Source organism: Tachysurus vachellii, chromosome 11 (genome assembly GCF_030014155.1).
Source record: "Tachysurus vachellii isolate PV-2020 chromosome 11, HZAU_Pvac_v1, whole genome shotgun sequence".
NCBI classification, from domain to species: domain Eukaryota; kingdom Metazoa; phylum Chordata; class Actinopteri; order Siluriformes; family Bagridae; genus Tachysurus; species Tachysurus vachellii.
The window spans coordinates 25,790,122-25,809,658 of record NC_083470.1 but is presented as its reverse complement, the minus strand read 5'-3'; the positions used below and the strand labels follow the sequence as shown (position 1 = coordinate 25,809,658).

The 19,537-nt window shown below is 40.9% G+C and overlaps 1 protein-coding gene across 1 annotated transcript in view; it reads right to left on the bottom strand.

The window, feature by feature from the left end:
- Positions 1 to 16,795: 16,795 nt before the first annotated feature.
- Positions 16,796 to 19,537, bottom strand: part of si:ch211-158d24.4 (uncharacterized protein LOC560966 homolog) — a 5,515-nt gene continuing 2,773 nt past the window's right edge. Inside the window, exon 4 of the mRNA XM_060882160.1 lies at positions 16,796 to 18,065. Within this exon, the coding sequence (XP_060738143.1) occupies positions 17,629 to 18,065 (437 nt within the window). The 3' untranslated portion in view covers positions 16,796 to 17,628. The remainder of the gene's footprint in view (positions 18,066 to 19,537) is intronic.

Sequence of the window (19,537 nt, the reverse complement as noted above, 5' to 3'; positions counted from 1 at the left end):
TGCATAACCAAAGAATTTCCACACAAACTATCAGAAACCCTCTCAGGGAAGCTCATCTTTATGCTCATCGTCCTCATCGGGGTCTCGACCTGACTGCAGTTTGTTGTCATAACCGACTTGAGTGGGCAAATGTTCACATTCGATGGCGTCTGGCACTTTGGAGAGGTTTTCTCTTCACGGATGAATCCCGGGATTCAATGTACAGGGCAGTTAGCAGACAGCTATGGTGGTGGGGTTTGGTATGGGCAGGCGTATGGTATGGGCAGGCGTATGGTATGGGCAGGCGTATGGTATGGGCAGGCGTATGGTATGGGCAGGCGTATGGTATGGGCAGGCGTATGGCATGGGCACGCGTATGGTATGGGCAGACGTATGGTATGGGCAGACGTATGGTATGGGCAGACGTATGGTATGGGCAGGTGTATGGTATGGGCAGACATATGGTATGGGCAGGCGTATGGTATGGGCAGACATATGGTATGGGCAGACATATGGTATGGGCAGGCGTATGGTATGGGCAGGCGTATGGTATGGGCAAACGTATGGTATGGGCAGACGTATGGTATGGGCAGACGTATGGTATGGGCAGACGTATGGTATGGGCAGGTGTATGGTATGGGCAGACGTATGGTATGGGCAGGCGTATGGTATGGGCAGACGTATGGTATGGGCAGACATATGGTATGGGCAGGCGTATGGTATGGGCAGGCGTATGGTATGGAAAACGAACACAGGTGCATTTTATTGATGGCATTTTGAATGCACAGAGATACCGTGACGAGATCCTGAAGCCTATTGTTGTGCCATTCATCCACCATCACCTCTTGTTGCAGAATGATAATGCACAGTCCCACGTTGCAAGGATCTGTACACAATTCCTGGAAGCTGAAAATATCCCAGTTCTTTCATGGCCAGCATATACACTTGGGATGCTCTGGATCGGTGAATACAACAGCATGCTCCAGTTCCTGCTAATATCCGGCAACTTTTGGGAGGGAATCGGGAAAAAAAAATAAATAAAATAAAAATGGTTTCCCTGTACTACATTTCCTCCCAACAGAGTTTTAGCCTCCTCCGTGTGTGACCCAGTTAACCAGTAGTCCACAACCCTGGAGGTGTGAGGCGAACATGCCCCCCACAGGTAGATTTCATATTTTATATTTATTATGCTTTATTATCTTACAGTTAGTCTTTTTTCGGAAACAAATAAACAACCAAAAACTGCACATTATAGAGAGGCCTTTTATTGTGGCCAGCCTGAGGCACACCTGTGCAGTAATAATGCTGTCTAATCAGCATCATGATATGTCACACCTGTGAGGTGGATGGATTATCTCGGCAAAGGAGAAGTGCTCACTAACACAGATTTAGACAGATTTGTGAACAATATTTGAGAGAAATACTGTAGGCCTTTTGTGTACATAGAAAAAGTCTTAGATCTTTGAGTTCAGCTCATGAGAAATGGGGCAAAAGCAAAAGTGTTGCATTTATACTTTTGTTCAGTATATAAAGTTTACCTTCATTAATCGCCAACATGCATTAATCAATCAACATACATGCTTTTATCATTGTTGAAAATAATGGATACATTTTGGCACAAAAATCATGAAAAATGGAGAAATCTGGAGCGTTAAAACCTATAACACATTTGTTCTCAGGCGAAAGCAACCGTGGTGACTGTTCATTCATTATACTCATTATATAAGTGTTTTCATTAAAAGTATCTGGCAACCAATTTTATTTATTATTTTTATGTTAGTTGCTGCAGTGCTTTGGACCACTGAATGATGTCCCGTCTCTATCATAACACAAGACTAGTATGTGTAAATAAAGTTATTTCCTCATTTAATTTCCCGGCAGGAACTCAAACCACACTCATTACTGGTCCTGAGCCATGATTAAATTTGTGGGGTTGTGTCTGAAAGGGCATTTGACGTAAATCCTGTGCCAAATATGTGGATTAGCTGGTCTGCTGTGGTGATGGTAAACAGAAAGAAGATGAAAAACAACGCAAAAAACGGCTCGGTAAATCGAGCCAGTCGGGAAAAACACCTCAGCATAGCGAGGGGGAAAATACGCCAAATGAATAAACAACAAACAGAATTTTTTTAACTACGTTACCTGCTTGGTGCAGAACAGCAGACCTGAACGTTTTAGAGGCGGTCGTGCACTGGATTTATCCAGTCAGGTTTGTTGACATCGTGAACATGTAAATGAGAAGAAAGTTAAGCTAACCACAAGAATGTTTTCCTTTTCTACAAAACCACAACTGTCTTGCAGATATGGGTGAAGAGAGTGTTCAGTGCGCATGTCTGACATTAGCATAAAGGGGCATATCTTGTCAATATGCGGCAGAGAGAGTGTTCAGTGCGCATGTCTGACATTAGCATAAAGGGGCATATCTTGTCAATATGCGGCAGAGAGAGTGTTCAGTGCGCATGTCTGACATTAGCATAAAGGGGCATATCTTGTCAATATGCGGCAGAGAGAGTGTTCAGTGCACATGTCTGACATTAGCATAAAGGGGCGTGTCTTGTCAATATGCGGCAGAGAGAGTGTTCAGTGCGCATGTCTGACATTAGCATAAAGGGGCATATCTTGTCAATGTGCGGCAGAGAGACATTAGCATAAAGGGGCGTGTCTTGTCAATATGCGGCAGAGAGAGTGTTCAGTGCGCATGTCTGACATTAGCATAAAGGGGCATGTCTTGTCAATATGCGGCAGAGAGAGTGTTCAGTGCGCATGTCTGACATTAGCATAAAGGGGCATGTCTTGTCAATATGCGGCAGAGAGAGTGTTCAGTGCGCATGTCTGACATTAGCATAAAGGAGCGTGTCTTGTCAATATGCGGCAGAGAGAGTGTTCAGTGCGCATGCCTGACATTAGCATAAAGGGGCGTGTCTTGCAGATATGGGCAGAGAGAGTATTCAGTGCACATGTGTGACATTAGCAGAAAGCGACTGAAACATAGACACGGCAGATAAAAACGAAAAGCGAAAAAAGGCTTACGATAAGGCAAGAAGTAGGAAGCGTGTTCATATAGGATCAGCTTTCCAGCGCTGGAGAGAACTGAACATCTTCCGCGTGAAACGGAGCTAAACCTCACGGTACAACACACAGTACTACACAAACACATTTGTATTACCATAGTATTACTCATTGAGTCCATTTACTGATAAAAATACCCCCTCAGTCAACTGCCCCAGCAGGTTCCATCATAATAGTTGCCTAGGTTGCGTATGTATGTGTGGGCGGAGCTATCAATACAGGGGTGACACCCATTTGGGTTAGGGGTGTGTTTGTTTTGGTGATTTCAAATGTCAACATTGGCTTTCAAACATTGTGCACCTCACCTTTAATTTATTAAAGAAGCATGTTATACTTATATAATTACACTTATGTTTAACACTGTGAAATGTCTGAGTAAATGTCTTCAAATGAAAAAGACAAAAAACTTCATGTTATTGGATAAATTAAGTAGGTAGGATTTTGTATTAGACTCTGCATTCACCGAGCTTAAACTTCATACTCATTCATTCATTCATTCATCTTCTACCGCTTATCCAAACTACCTCGGGTCACGGGGAGCCTGTGCCTATCTCAGGCGTCAAACTTCATACTAAATGGAAAAAAAAATGCAGAATGACCATCAACAATTTTCACATTCCAATTCTTCTATAAAGTCTGACTGTACATGTCTAATTCATGGACCCGATTGTTTAGGATTTATTAAGATCGCCAAAATACTCAGGTGTAAGGAATCCTAGCCTGAGGCTGCCGGCTCTGTCTTCCTGTTCGTCTGTCTTCTTTATAGTTAATGCGAGCGGTGTGAGTGAGGTCATGTCTATTAAGATGAATCGATCACATCTCAATATCACATCTCCAAACACAATTCCAAATCTCCTACTGTCTTACTTAAACAGGGTGTCCCACAGGGCTCTGTTCTTGGCCCACTTCTATTCATTCTGTACATTCAGCCGCTTGGCAACATCATTCGTCGACATGGTTTTAGTTATCATTGTTATGCTGATGATATTCAGTTATATACTGTTATATATACTGCCTGTCGACCAGATTCTGTTAATGTAAACTCCTCACTCTCCTCTTGTGTTAGCGAGTTAAAACTATGGCTACACTCAAATTTTCTTAGCCTGAATCTGGGTAAAACCGACATTCTGATAATTGGTCCTCCATCTCTAATAAAAAACAACTCTGTGGACTTTAGTCTTGATCTGGATGCTACTACAATTTTCCCCTCAGCTACTGTTAGAAATTTAGGTATCATATTCGACCCCTCACTATCCTTTGATGCCCATATTCGCAGCCTCTCCAAAACGTCTTTTTTTCATTTACAACAAATTGCCAAACTGCGACCTTTGATCTGCCGAAATGATGCAGAAACATTAGTACATGCTCTGATTACGTCCCGTCTCGATTACTGCAATTCACTCTTCTCTGGTCTATCAGCTCACTCGATCTCACATTTACAGTACATACAAAACTCGGCTGCCAGAATGTTAAGCTCCAATAAAAAATCTGCCCACATCACCCCTATTATTTGATCTTCACTGGCTGCCAGTCTCATCTCGCATAAAATATAAAATCATACTGCTCACTTATAAGGCACTAAATGCTCCCCCCCTCCATCTTTCCGATCTTCTCTCATCCTATGTACCTTCATGATCACTATCCTATTCCCAGATACCGTTTATCCTCTGCGGGTGGAGATCCTTTTCTGTCACTGCTCCAACACTATGGAACTCCCTACCCACTGCACTCAGAACCATCACCACTTTGTCTGAATTTAAATCAAGGCTTAAGACCTTTTCAACCTTCACTATCAGTAAATGCATATGTATTAGGAGTCCTTAATTTTTCTGAAATGTGATGTATGTATCGTGTACTATGTAGAGTCCTATCTCTTGTCCTGTATGTTTTTGTGTATAGTCCTGTCTTCTGTTATTATCTCATGCAGCTACATGCGATCCTTCGTCCTGGGCAAATGTCCGACGAATACGTATATGTATGTTACACTATATTTCATCTGTCTTGAAATACTGTACCTTGTAAAGCGTCCTTGAGCTTGGGAAAGGCGCTATATAAATTAAACATATTATTATTATTATTATTATTATTATTATTATTATTATTATTATTATTATTATTGTTGTTGTTTTTTTATGATTGACCTTAGACAGGACCCAATCTGGAGCCCTGAGGAACACCGGTCGGGTCAGATGCTTATTTGTGTATTTCACAGACCTCTTGTTTTCCTCACATTTTCAGCAGCATGATGTAATTTGACTAACTGTCTACACAGATGTTGGGTTCTGTTCAAAGCAGTTCAGCAGTTCAAATTTAATGGCACAATAACCTTTTCAGACCAAGACACAATAAGGTTTCAGTAAGCTTTCTGTGTATAAGCTTTGTAAGCTTTATACACAGATCAAAACTACAGTTTTCATGAAGCATTACTACAGGATGTGGTAGCCTAGCCGTTCACGTGTTGGACTACCATTTGTAAGATTTTAAGCTCAAAGCCCAGATCTGGGAAAAATACCACTGCTGGGTCCCTGAGCATGGTCCTTGCCAAACAATGAGAGGAAACAGAAGTCAGTTTGGATAAAGGCATCTGCCAAATGCTGTACATTCATAGCACTATTAGCTGAGTAAACAAAACATAAAATTTTTTTTTTCGACTTCGGAGGACAACTCCGAAGGAGGATTTATGAGTGTAGGGTTGGTATATGTGTACGTGTGTCTATTAGGTATTGTTGGAGGTAAAGATAGGGGTGGTTGGAGTGAAGGGTGGGAAGGGGGGGTAATGGGAATGCACTTAGTTCACATTAACTGTTGAATTTGTAGAAAGACTATGAATGGTTTCCAGGTTTCTTTAAAGGCAGATATATTATTGTTTTTATGCGCTATGGTTTCTTCTGTCAAAATGAATTCTGTGATTAGATTAGTCCAATGGTTGATATGACAAGATGAGTTCGATTTCCAGTTTTGAAAGACTATTTTCTTAGCGACAGCTAGAGAGATAAGGACTGGGGTTTTATATTTGGGAGGGAGGGATGGGAGTTTCTGAAATAACTCCTAGAAGACAGAGTATAGGAGACAGTGGTACTCTGCAGTCCAGGATTGAAGACAGTGTGTTGGTTACTGTAGTCCAGAGAGAGTGAACGGGCTGGCATAGCCAGGTGGCATGGAGATAGGTGTCTGTGTTCCCAGAGGTGCACTGTGAGCAGATATCTGTGTCAGATAGTCCCATTTTAAATAGTTTACTCTGAGTGATGTGGGTTCTGTGGATGGTTTTATATTGTAGGAGTTGTAAATCAGGTGGGTGGTCATGTTGAAGGTGTTTCTACAGATCTGTGTCCATAAATCCGGGTATGAAGGTAGCGTGAGGTCGATATCCTATTTTTCCTTGGGCAGGGTAATTGTGGGGTTAGATGAAGTGATGAGTCTGTAAAGTTTAGATATGAGTTCAAAATCTAATTATTATTGCAAGGCTGCCAACTCTCACGCATTCGGCGTGAGACTCACGCAATTGACTCGATTCTCACGCTCTCACGCCACACCCCCATATTCTCACGCAGACTCGTGCAGCAGTGAGGAAAAAAAAATCACAAAGCAACGCACAGAGAGACCAGACAGACAGTGTAGTGAGTTTTTTGTGACAATTGTGAGGGAAATACACAATTTATTCCCATAAACTGTGTAGTCAGCCGTTCTCCCTCCCATCTGCACCGTGTGAATTGTGAACGCAGGCAGGTCAGTGAGTTACAGGGCGCTCCGTGTCTCCGTCCAGTTTAGGCTAGTAACTAATAGGCCTGTGCTGTTATATACACACGTGGAGAAAAATTGTTGGTACCCTTCGGTCAATGAAAGAAAAACTCACAATGGTCACAGAAAAAACTTTAATCTGACAAAAGTAATAATAAATAAAAATTCTATGAATGTTAACCAATGAAAGTCAGACATTGCTTTTCTACCACGCTTCAACGGAATTATTTAAAAAAATAAACTCATAAAACAGGCCTGGGCAGAAATGATGCTACCCCTAACTTAATATTTTGTTGCACAACCTTTTGACGCAATCACTGTGATCAGACGATTCCTGTAACTGTTAGTGAGACTTCTGCACCTCTCAGCAGATGTTCTGGCCCACTCCTCATGAGCAAACTGCTCCAGTTGTGTCCGGTTTGAAGGGTGTCTTTTCCAGACGTCATGTTTCAGCTCCTTCCAAAGATTCTCAATAGGATTGAGGTCAGGGCTCATAGAAGGCCACTTTAGAATAGTCCAGTGTTTTCCTCTTAGCCATTCTTGGGTGTTTTTAGCTGTGCGTTTTGAGTCATTGTCCTGTTGTAAGACCCATGACCTGCGACTGAGACCAAGCTTTCTGGCACTGGCCAGCACATTTCTCTCTATAATCCCTTGATAGTCTTCAGATTTCATTGTTACTCTGCACAAATTCACGACACCCTGTGCCAGATGCAGCAAAGCAGCCCCAGACCATAACAGAGCCTCCTCCATGTTTCACAGTATGGACAGTGTTCTTTTCTTGATATGCTTCATTTTTCCGTCTGTGAACATAGAGCTGATGTGCCTTGGCAAAAAGTTCCATTTTTGTCTCATCTGTCCATAGGACATTCTCCCAGAAGCTTTGTGGCTTGTCAACATGTAGTTTGGCATATACTAGTCTAGCTTTTTTATGATTTGTGTCCTCCTTGGTCGTCTCCCATGTAGTCCACTTTGGCTCAAACAACGACGGATGGTGTGATCTGACACTGATGTTCCTTGAGCATGAAGTTCACCTTGGATCTCTTTAGAAGTCTTTCTGGGCTCTTTTGTTACCATTCGGATTATCCGTCTCTTTGATTTTTCATCAATTTTCCTCTTGCGGCCACGTCCAGGGAGGTTGGCTACAGTCCCATGGATCTTAAATTTCTGAATAATATGTGCAACTGTAGTCACAGGAACATCTAGCTGCTTGGAGATGGTCTTATAGCCTTTACCTTTATCATCCTTGTCTATAATTTTCTTTCTAATCTCCTGAGACAACTCTTTCCTTCGCTTCCTCTGGTCCATGTTGAGTGTGGTACACAACATGTCACCAGACAACACAGTGATTACCTGGAGCCCTATATATACAGTAGGCCCACTGACTGATTACAAGATTGTAGACACCTGTGATGCTAATTAGTGGACACACCTTGAATTAACACGTCCCATTGGTCACATTATTTTCAGTCTTTTCTAGGGGTATCATTAATTTTTTCCAGGCCTGTTCTATGACTTAAATAATTCCGTTGAAGCATGGTTGAAAAGCAATGTCTGACTTTCATTGGTTAACATTCATAGATTTTTTATTTATTATTACTTTTTTGTCAGATTAAAGTTTTTTCTGTGACCATTGTGAGTTTTTCTTTCATTGACCGAAGGGTACCAACAATTTTGTCCACATGTGTAGTTTATATAGAATTAAGTTAGCATTAGCAGAGTTGTTTGTTTTGCAGCACTGAGCAGTTATTTTACATAACTTTATCATAAAAAACAGTACAAAAGCATTTCCAGATGACAAATATCTGGACATGACTAGTAGTTAATGTTAATTATTGTTTTCTAAGAACAGAATGTCAAGTCAACGACATCCCGTATTAAAATGATTTTATTTATATCGATCACAACTCATCAATCATGTCCAGATATTTGACTGGTGGTGGGTTATAGGATGTTATCCACCAGCACTTACAATAGCGCACATGCTAATCTGTGAACATGTTAATCACATGTTAATCTGTGAACATGTTAATCACGTGTTAATCTGTGAACATGTTAATCACGTGTTAATCCTATTTCTGTAAAATGTTTGTGAAAATTAAATGTAATGTAAATCTTCCAAGAAATTCTGTACAGATACCAAATACTTTGACAATCAATATATACTTAATACACTTCTGCTAATGCAAGGATTTTGTGTTTGTATTTTTTTTTACATCAAGCCACGCCCCTCCATAAGCCCCACCCACATAACAAAGCCCCATCCCCCAAAATCTCACTCTAAGATGAACCCAAAAGTTGGCAGCCCTGTTGGTGAAGTAAGAGGTCTGGTTTTGCTAGAAACTCCTCTGTATTATCGTGTAGTGTTGTATAGTATGACGAGGAATTCCCACACTGGCTCTGACACAACATGATTAACGATCGAAAAACATTGTCAGGCTTTGGATTCAGATTTCTTGATAAACTGCGTTGACTGAAATAAACCACAAAGGTCTTTTCTTAACAAAGTAATCAGATCCAAAGCAGCTGGTATGTACTGAATATCTGTAAGTGGCCTCAGTGCTTGGTGATGTCTGGCACATTGTGACGTCGATAAGAAAACCAAATGTTTTTGAGATTTATCAAACATTCTAAAGGGTTCTAGTGTGTAAAATTGTGTAAAAAGATGCACTGAGATTTTCGCTGATGCCGATTGAACAAGTGATGAGGCAACGACGCAATCGAATCCTGTGTACGTCAGCATGGTCAGCAGCACTGAAATAACAAAGGAACTGAAAGCAGGAGGATCGTATTTATTACATGTTTTATCAGTTCAGTGAATGAAATTCTGTATAGAGGAACGGAACTAGGACAGAGGTCCACAAACTTTGTGTTTGGATAACTAGCAATGAATTCTCAGTGAAAGTATCTAGTGAATCGAATTCTGACTTATGCCCCTTTTCCACCGAGGCAGTTTGAGTGCTGGTTCGGAGCCTAATTTAGAACCAGTTCTTTCTTATTCGACAGCCAAAGCACCGGCTCTGAACCCGGAAAAGTGGTTCTTAAGTAGCACCAAAACGTTGCTGGTCTAGACATAAGAACCGCTTGTGTCAGCGGCTGTTGGCGGGGCTGTGGGCGGGGCTACTGTTAGCGCATTTGATAATGTACCTTAAGTATACTAATGTTTAATACACTTTTACTTTACCGCGATATGATACATTATCAGCACACACGATAGTAGGTAGCTACATGCTAAGGTTTTTTTCTGTGTTAATGATAAAATAACGTTATGTACTTTCTCGATTACAACCTCCGTTTATACAGATTACATTTAGCTGCACGTACACGTTGGATTCGTCACGTTTGGATGCTAATGTATGTTCACAAAGCCATGAGCATTAACAGTAAAGCAACATCCGCCATTGTTGAGGTGTTTGTGTTTGCCGCTGATGCGCTAACGTTGCTGTGTAACGTGACACGTATACAGTGACGTCAGACTCGGCTCTGTGATGCTCTCTAGCCGGTGGAAAGACAAACCGGTTCTTAGAAGGTTCGCCAGTGGAACCAACTTTGAACCAGCACCAGCGCTAGCTCTGATCCAGCACCCGGTTCTTTTTGGTGGAAAAGGGCCATTGGAGTCAATCCCGCTGTGACGCTAAGCTAGCACGAAAGCTTGACCTTCTTGTCACGTCGTTAGTCTGAATTTTTACTTTACATTTGTTTATTTCTATCCACACAAGCTGTTCAGGTGCACGTTCAGGAGCGAGTCGATCGCTCGGAAACTTACAACTTGTGTCTGATCCTCAATGCAGCTGCATGACTTTACAATCTTCTCCACCACCGTCCCATTGCTATGCTTCCTTCACTGGCTTCCTGTAGCTGCTACTGATGCTAAACAGAATCGTCTATAGCTGTGCTTGAAAGGTTTTGAACCCTTTAGAATGTTCTATATTTTTACATGAATATGACATAAACTTCCGCAGATTTTCAGTAGTTTCAGTAGTAGTAGTAGGGGGGGGGTTTGTTATGGGGTGGGGCTTATGGTGGGGCGTGGCTTGGTGTGGAAAAAAATACAAACACAAAATCCTTGCATTAGCAGAAGTGTATTAAGTATATATTGATTGTCAAAGTATTTGGTATCTGTACAGAATTTCTTGGGAAATTTACATTACATTTAATTTTCACAAACATTTTACAGAAATAGGATTAATTTCACGGTGGCTTAGTGGTTAGCACGTTCGCCTCACACCTCCAGGGTTGGGCGTTCGATTCCCGCCTCCGCCTTGTGTGTGTGGAGTTTGCATATTCTCCCGGTGCCTCGGGGGTTTCCTCCGGGTACTCCGGTTTCCTCCCCCGGTCCAAAGACATGCATGGTAGGTTGATTGGCATCTCTGGAAAATTGTCCGTAGTGTGTGATTGCGTGAGTGAATGAGAGTGTGTGTGCCCTGCGATGGGTTGGCACTCCGTCCAGGGTGTATCCTGCCTTGAGGATTGGTTTTTATGATAAAGTTATGTAAAATAACTGCTCAGTGCTGCAAAACAAACAACTCTGCTAATGCTAACTTAATTCTATATAAACTATATACCAGCACAGGCCTATTAGTTACTAGCCTAAACCGGACAGAGACACGGAGCGCCCTGTAACTCACTGACCTGCCTGCGTTCACAATTCACACGGTGCAGATGGGAGAGAGAACGGCTGACTAAACAGTTTATGGGAATAAATTGTGTATTTCCTTCACAATTGTCACAAAAAACTCACTACACTGTCTGTCTGGTCTCTCTGCTCGTTGCTTTGCGAGATCATGCGGCGCGATTTGTTTTTCCTCACTGCTGCACAGGTCTGCGTGAGAATATGGGGGTGTGTCGTGAGAACATGGGGGTGATTCGTGAGAATATGGGGGTGTGGCGTGAGAGCGTGAGAATCGGGTCAATTGTGTGAGTCTCACGTGGAATGCGTGAGAGTTGGCAGCCTTGGTAGAGAATATCTTCGGCACTGGGATGTTTGTGGATTTCATCACATGAGGTTTCAGTTCCTTCAACAAGATTTCTATTGGATTAAGATCAGGACTTGGACTTGAGAACCATTATTTTGGAATGATTTGTGTCTGACTCGTTTTCTCTTGAGATTCAGTTCACAGACCGAAGTCCTGACATTTTCCTCTAGATTTAACTGCTTATGATTCTGGGGGTCACGGTGGCTTTGTGGTTAGCACGTTCGCCTCACACCTCCAGGGTTGGCGGTTCGATTCCCGCCTCCACCTTGTGTGTGTGGAGTTTGCATGTTCTCCCCGTGCCTCGGGGGTTTCCTCCGGGTACTCCGGTTTCCTCCCCCGGTCCAAAGACATGCATGGTAGGTTGATTGGCATCTCTGGAAAATTGTCCGTAGTGTGTGATTGCGTGAGTGAATGAGAGTGTGTGTGTGTGTGCCCTGCGATGGGTTGGCACTCCGTCCAGGGTGTATCCTGCCTTGATGCCTGATGACGCCTGAAATAGGCACAGGCTCCCCGTGACCCGAGGTAGTTCGGATAAGCGGTAGAAAATGAATGAATGATTCTGAACTCATTGATGGCATGTCTTCCTGGCCCACATGAGATGACAAAGCTCCTTCTGGTGCTCTCACCAGTTTTCTTGGATTTTTTTGTCATGTTCTCCTCGTGTCAGTATGATGTTCAGAGGATCTTGAGTTATTGTCTCAGAGCGGTCACATGACTCACACGCCCTAACAGCATCGCTTCATCATGAACTTTATACCGTGTTACGGTTTGATATGACCGGGTTTATTTTACAGGTCTGTAACATCCGCAGCGATTTGTATAGCAGTTTAGGACTCAGTGAGGTAAAGATACAGCATCACAGGAGCTGACTGTTCCTCAGGACTGACTTTAACTCACTTCTTCTCACGTCTTTATTTTATTCTGTGATGATCACAAGGTCACACAGATCTAAGCTTTCCTCCTGAGCTCGGGTTTGCGTCTGATCTGCACAAATTCCGCACATTCTTCATGTCTCTTCTCTTCTCCACCTCCTCAACACCTCACTGTATTGCGCTCTAGGTGTAGATGAGTAGACAGTACGCCTGTCTCCGTGCTCTCCGGGTCCCGGCACCACCCAGTCTCTCGTGACTGACTAGTACAAATAATACACAATCATTTTTCTTCATAAGCTCCTGTGTTTGACTTGAACAGACTTGATCTGAGCTGGATTTAATCCAAGTCTCATTAAGCTCATGAATAACACATCCTTTGACCCGTTCTGTCAACGGAAAGTGTTGTGCTGAAATCAGTCTCACTTTCATCCATTTATCTTCCTAATTCCACAAAAAAATCTCAAACTTGTCAAGTTTCTGGTTTCACTTCAGGAGTAATCATGTGCTTGCATCGTGCAAAATCAGAAACCACATATGTTTATATATATAGATAGATAGATAGATAGATAGATAGATAGATAGATATATAGATAGATAGATAGATAGATAGATAGATAGATAGATAGATAGATAGAATGAAATAGATAGATAAGATAGTAACTTAACTATAAGTAACTTAAAAATAAGTAGAAACTCAATGATTTCCAGTTAGAAATATATCTAGTTATTACCTGTTTGTATTACTAGAAGAAAATAACCCTCGTCTTTTATTTACAGCGAATCAGAGTGTGTTGTAATGAAGAAGTTCAGTAGCCTGTCGTCTGCGGTCGTACGTTCGATCCGGTTATTGCGTAATATTCGGATTTTCTGACTCGTTACAGTCACGTACACATTCTCCCTCATTTCTTTATTTAGAAGATACTCAAAGAATCTAAAATCTTGAGATGTTTGATAGAAAAGTTTCAGAAATATGAGGAATAAACTATAAATTGTTGTTAACTTGATGTGGGCGAAGGTTAAATATGTGTTAAATATGTGTGTGGTCTAAATATCTGACTCCAACAACACACATCGGATTGATTATCTGACTCCAGTGAGATCTTTTCCACTCATCTGTCACGGGGTAGGTGATGCCAATCAACCAACCATGCATGTCTTTGGACTGGGGGAGGAAACCGGAGTACCCGGAGGAAACCCCCGAGGCACGGGGAGAACATGCAAACTCCACACACACAAGGTGGAGGCGGCAATCAAACCCCCAACCCTGGAGGTGTGAGGCGAACGTGCTAACCACTAAGCTACCATGCCCCCCCAATCTACTCTCTAACATTTTATTAACTCACTATCAATATTCTCCCTCTTCACCTTTCAGCCATTTTCTCCTCTGATGAAGAAACTCATAAAGTTCTCCTCACGACTCCTAACACTTTCTGACCCTCTTTTAATGATTAAGATGCTCATTTTAAGGGGAAATGAGCATTTTATTAGAATTTCGTCGATAGGAGAACCTCTTTACACTGAGAATACTCGTGAATATGAGCCCTGATCTACTAAGTGTCTGATATGTATGATGTCACCACACTGTTTATTATGAGATTAGCAGGTTTCCTTATCACTTTAACCTTCTGCTAATCTCCGTAAAATCACAGAAGCTACACCAGATATGACTGGGTGTTAATAAGCAAAAAGGAAACGTCGAAAAGTTCCGTCCATTGTGTCAGAAAGGAGGAGGAAGAATGTTAGAAGAACCTTCTAATGGTACAACAAACGGTGTCATGCAACATTTTGTGGTAAAAGCTTCTAATGTGGTGCCATGAACAATAGGAGAACATCTGTTGGACCTTGGAAAATAAATGTACTCCTCATGCCAGCAGACATGAAAGAAAGATTTTGGGGGAAAAATATATTTATATTTATATATATTATATATTTATATTTGAAGTGGTGCAGCTGCATAGTTGGAAAAATACATCAGCTGGTTCCAACCGACCTTTACAGAAGATCAGTAGATCTATCACATCATCCAGAGCCGTCTCCATGAGTGAGTGGGTATGAGTGGGAAGTACACACACACACACACACACACACACACACACACACACATACACACACACTCCACCTACTGTAATTTTGGTGTTTTGGAGGACACTTTACATGGAAGGAATGTTACAGACAGTGACTCAGGAGGCTCAGGATCAACACCGTGACAACGAAAACACACACAAGAGATTTCCATCTGCTTTCAGTAGAAGCTCCTACTGAGCTAATCGTGTCTGATGAAGCCAATTGTCGCACTTTATCATCGATCTTCATTACTCTTTATATTATCCGAAGCACTCTGAGAGTCGGCGTGTGCAGGACTATGGCACATCACCATCGCGGAAATAATAACTGACCATAAGTCAAAGGATTTTTCAAAAAGACACAGACTTTCGGAGCATTTGGGACGAAACGCCGTCATCGTGTGACGCCGTCGCGTTCGACTGGCAAATACAACAGGAAATATCTTCTCAGCTCCAAATCATCTGGAACGTCATCATCACTATAACTTAACAGTTTTGATTTCTCTTGATGTCTAGACTGGTTTCCAATCTCAGTGTCTGTTAGAAACTTTTACTTTACTTTTATTAAAAAATTTAGCTTCCTTTTTTCTAGTCTTTTTTTTTTATTATTATTTTATTATTTTAAATACAAAATCAACATAAATATCAATACATTTTTAAACCTATCTAAATATATATATAAAAAAAAAAAACCCTGAATTTTCTTTACGAATTCGATCCTTCTGGTCATCGGCATTTAATAAAAGATTTAATTAAAAGTTTTTGATTCCAGATATAAAGATTTCTTTGCTGATTCATTGCTAATAAGATTCTAATTTGTTCACCGCTGAAAAAAATTCTAAAGCCTGAAGCTAAATTTTCAAGGCCTGAATTTTAAAATTGCGTCAGATTTTGGGTTTGAAAATATTTAACATTGACATGTTTTTTATTATTTTATTTGCTTTTTGAAATTTTTTGCTGGAGAAAATACAAATAAAATTAAATTATGGGGTTCTTTCTAATATTGAAAAATCTATTTTAAAAATTTTTAATTTTGTGGTGTAGACAAGAACTATGATTTTATTCTGTCCAAAATTCATGTTAATAACTATGACATTAACCTTAGAAAGTTACCTGTATTGTTTCTTTAAAGGGATAGAAAATACTGACTTTATTTTAAATTTGCTGTCAAATGCAAATTTTAAAAAAAATTAAAGAAAGAAACGCCAAATGACCCAAATCTCTGCTTGATGAACCACATGTCAAGCTGTCAGAACAAAATATAAAAATAAAATATCAGAAACAAATTTAGACTTTTTGCTTTTTATTTATTTAAATGAAAACATACATAAAAACGGTTTCCATCAAATAAAAGTAAAAAACAAACAACAGGGTTTCAAAAATCTGTGTTTTTATACATTCTGTAAATTTCATTTATAAAAAAAAAAAAAAAAAAAACAACAAAAAAAACAAATCAAATTCCAAAACACTGGAAAGATAAACAATGAGAGAACTAAAGAAAAATGACTCGCTTAAATATGTAGTAATGCAAAGAGGAAAAAGCTTGTAAAGATCTAGAATATTAGGATCTTACCATAGATAATAAATATTTATGCGGTTCCGCATGGACGCAGAGGGAAGGGATAGCAAAACTGTAGCAAAGTATTTATTATAATGAGGCTCAGGAAAAAAATAAAACTATTATTTTTATAAAGCTCTATATGACTGTTTCCTGAGAATATAATTGTACATGTGTATTCATTTATTGCTGCAGGATGTTGTACCAGCTGGAACGTACTGTAGCTTTCCTAGTACGTGACGGAAATGTCCGCTGCTGTCTACGAAATGACTGACGGTGGCACCACATGATATAGACCCACAAATTCACTTAAAACATACTGTACACTTCAGAGTGAAAAATTTGAAAAAACATTAACATTTTTTTCAAAAATATTAGCATTTAATTTAACCTTTGTGCTAATCTGCGATTTTTTGTCAGCAAGCACGGAAAACTGTGATTTCTTCCAGCGTTGAAAATCGCAATTATAAATAAAACAGAACGATTTTTTTTCGTTCGCAAAACAGAGATTTTGTTTATTTATCATTTGTTTGTCGTTATAACTTTCCTTAAAATTTTAACTTTTTTTTTTTTTTTTTTTTTTTTTTTTTTACAAGTTTACAAATTAAAGTTTCTGTTCAACAAACGTTCAAGGTGACGGTTTTGACTGATGCGGCGTTTACAAGAGAAAGTGCTAAACATGAACATTTGAATTCTGCAGCTAGCGACTTAGCTAGCATTTATCTATCTAGCTTCCAAGCCACATCCTGTGATAACTTTACACAACCTGCCGATTTTTATGATCCTCTTAGGATCGACTTCACACCCTGAGCTTGTGTTCAGCTGTTAGCCTTAGCTGTCACCTCTTCCCACGTTAGCACCTCTTCTAGTCCCATTTAGCGCTTTTGTCACCAGACGACATACACATTTGTAGCTTTTTTGTAAGAGAACCAGACTTATTTTTTTAATGGCCCTTCTTCCATTTAGTTTATATCGTGTTAGTGTTGCTTGTAGTTGTATAGATCAATATGTAATGCTTTTTTTCTTGTTGTTTTTGTTACATACACTACATAAGCTACAGTATGATCATGCACAGTTCATGCTAGCATGGCAACCAGGTTCTAATGTGTTAGTGCATGTTAAAGGCAGTGGACCAACAGTGTATCTTCTGGAGCATCACGTCGACCATAAAAACGCTAAATAAGGCATGTAAAAAACAACAGCACCCAGTTTTGGCTGAGAACAGAGAAAAGTCATAGGAGAGAACAGTACAGCTGAGTCAGACCCGTCTGATCACGCTCTGCAATGCTGGCAAGACTGTTAGTGGAGCTTTGATTAGTTTAGTCTATGCATGGGATTAGATGGTGTTAGATGGCGATTATGTTCTGTGGAACAGTTCATAATTCCCTTATTTCCGAAACAAAACTGACAACGAGGAAGTTTCTGGTCCACGGGTCTCCACCACAGTCGATGAGCGGCACGTTTCTGCTCAGCACCTTGACTTTGTCGCCTTTTTTTAAAACATGGGACACCTCGGAGGAGACTGATTTAGCCCAGTGTTTCTCACTGTAAACCGTTTCGTAGACCGTATTAATGATCACCGGCTTCCAATTGTACGAGTCTGAGTACTTGAAGATATTGTGAGACAGATTGATCTGCCTTTCCATGGGATTATTTTCTTTGCCTGCGTACGTTATCTGCAGGTTGAAATGGTACCAGCCGCTGTGCGGCATGACCAGAGTCTCGCCGTCGTCGATCAAGGTGAAGTTGCTGAAGCGCTGAGAATAAGGCGTCCATGTCAGCCACGGTCTTGTCAAGTTCGGGCACCCTGCGACTGTACCAGGAAGAAACAGAGAATATTAGACATACATCTATACAAATACAGCTATAAAAGACACAAGATACTCATACATCAGGACCTTGAAAAAAATTTAAAAGCATCTGCTACACGCTACACATAAGTAATGTTTTCTCTCATCCACAGTCCGGGGTTTATATTGAGTTACTCATCCACCACAAACCTCTCCCTTCTCTCTATCAGAGGAAAACAGAGATTTCATTAGAAGCTCGACTGTGCTGTGTGATGTTGCTCAAGTGGCAGTCCCTCAATGACTGACACATACTTGCTACGTTAGCTCTCACTCTACACTAGCTCTCACTCTACGCTAGCTCTCACTCTATACACTAGCTCTCACTCTACACTAGCTCTCACTCTACGCTAGCTCTCACTCTATACAGTACACTAGCTCTCACTCTACGTTAGCTCTCACTCTACGCTAGCTCTCACTCTACGCTAGCTCTCACTCTATACACTAGCCCTCACTCTACACTAGCTCTCACTCTACGCTAGCTCTCACTCTATACACTAGCTCTCACTCTACACTAGCTCTCACTCTATACAGTACACTAGCTCTCACTCTACACTAGCTCTCACTCTACGTTAGCTCTCACTCTACATTAGCTCTCACTCTACATTAGCTCTCACTCTACGCTAGCTTTCACTCTATACAGTACACTAGCTCTCACTCTACACTAGCTCTCACTCTACGCTAGCTCTCACTCTACGCTAGCTCTCACTCTATGCTAGCTCTCACTCTACGCTAGCTCTCACTCTATACACTAGCTCTCACTCTACACTAGCTCTCACTCTACGTTAGCTCTCACTCTACACTAGCTCTCACTCTATGCTAGCTCTCACTCTATGCTAGCTCTCACTCTATGCTAGCTCTCACTCTACGCTAGCTCTCACTCTATGCTAGCTCTCACTCTATGCTAGCTCTCACTCTACGCTAGCTCTCACTCTATACACTAGCTCTCACTCTACACTAGCTCTCACTCTATGCTAGCTCTCACTCTATACAGTACACTAGCTCTCACTCTATACACTAGCTCTCACTCTACACTAGCTCTCACTCTACGCTAGCTCTCACTCTATACACTAGCTCTCACTCTACATTAGCTCTCACTCTACATTAGCTCTCACTCTACACTAGCTCTCACTCTATTCTAGCTCTCACTCTATGCTAGCTCTCACTCTAAACTAGCTCTCACTCTATACGCTAGACCTTGCACTATGCTAACTCTCACATTATTTGCTTGCTAAGAGCTTGAGGTTGTGATGTTACGCCACCAGGATGTTATTTAGACACAAAAACACTAGTTTTGAAAGAATGAATAAAGCGACCGGGTTTCTAGCGATATATTTATTCCGGTGAGTGATTAGCTGCTTCAAATGAACAATTGAACGAAGGAATAAATCGCATTAGTGAGCTTGTTAGACCTGTTAGAATTTCTCCCTCTTACGAT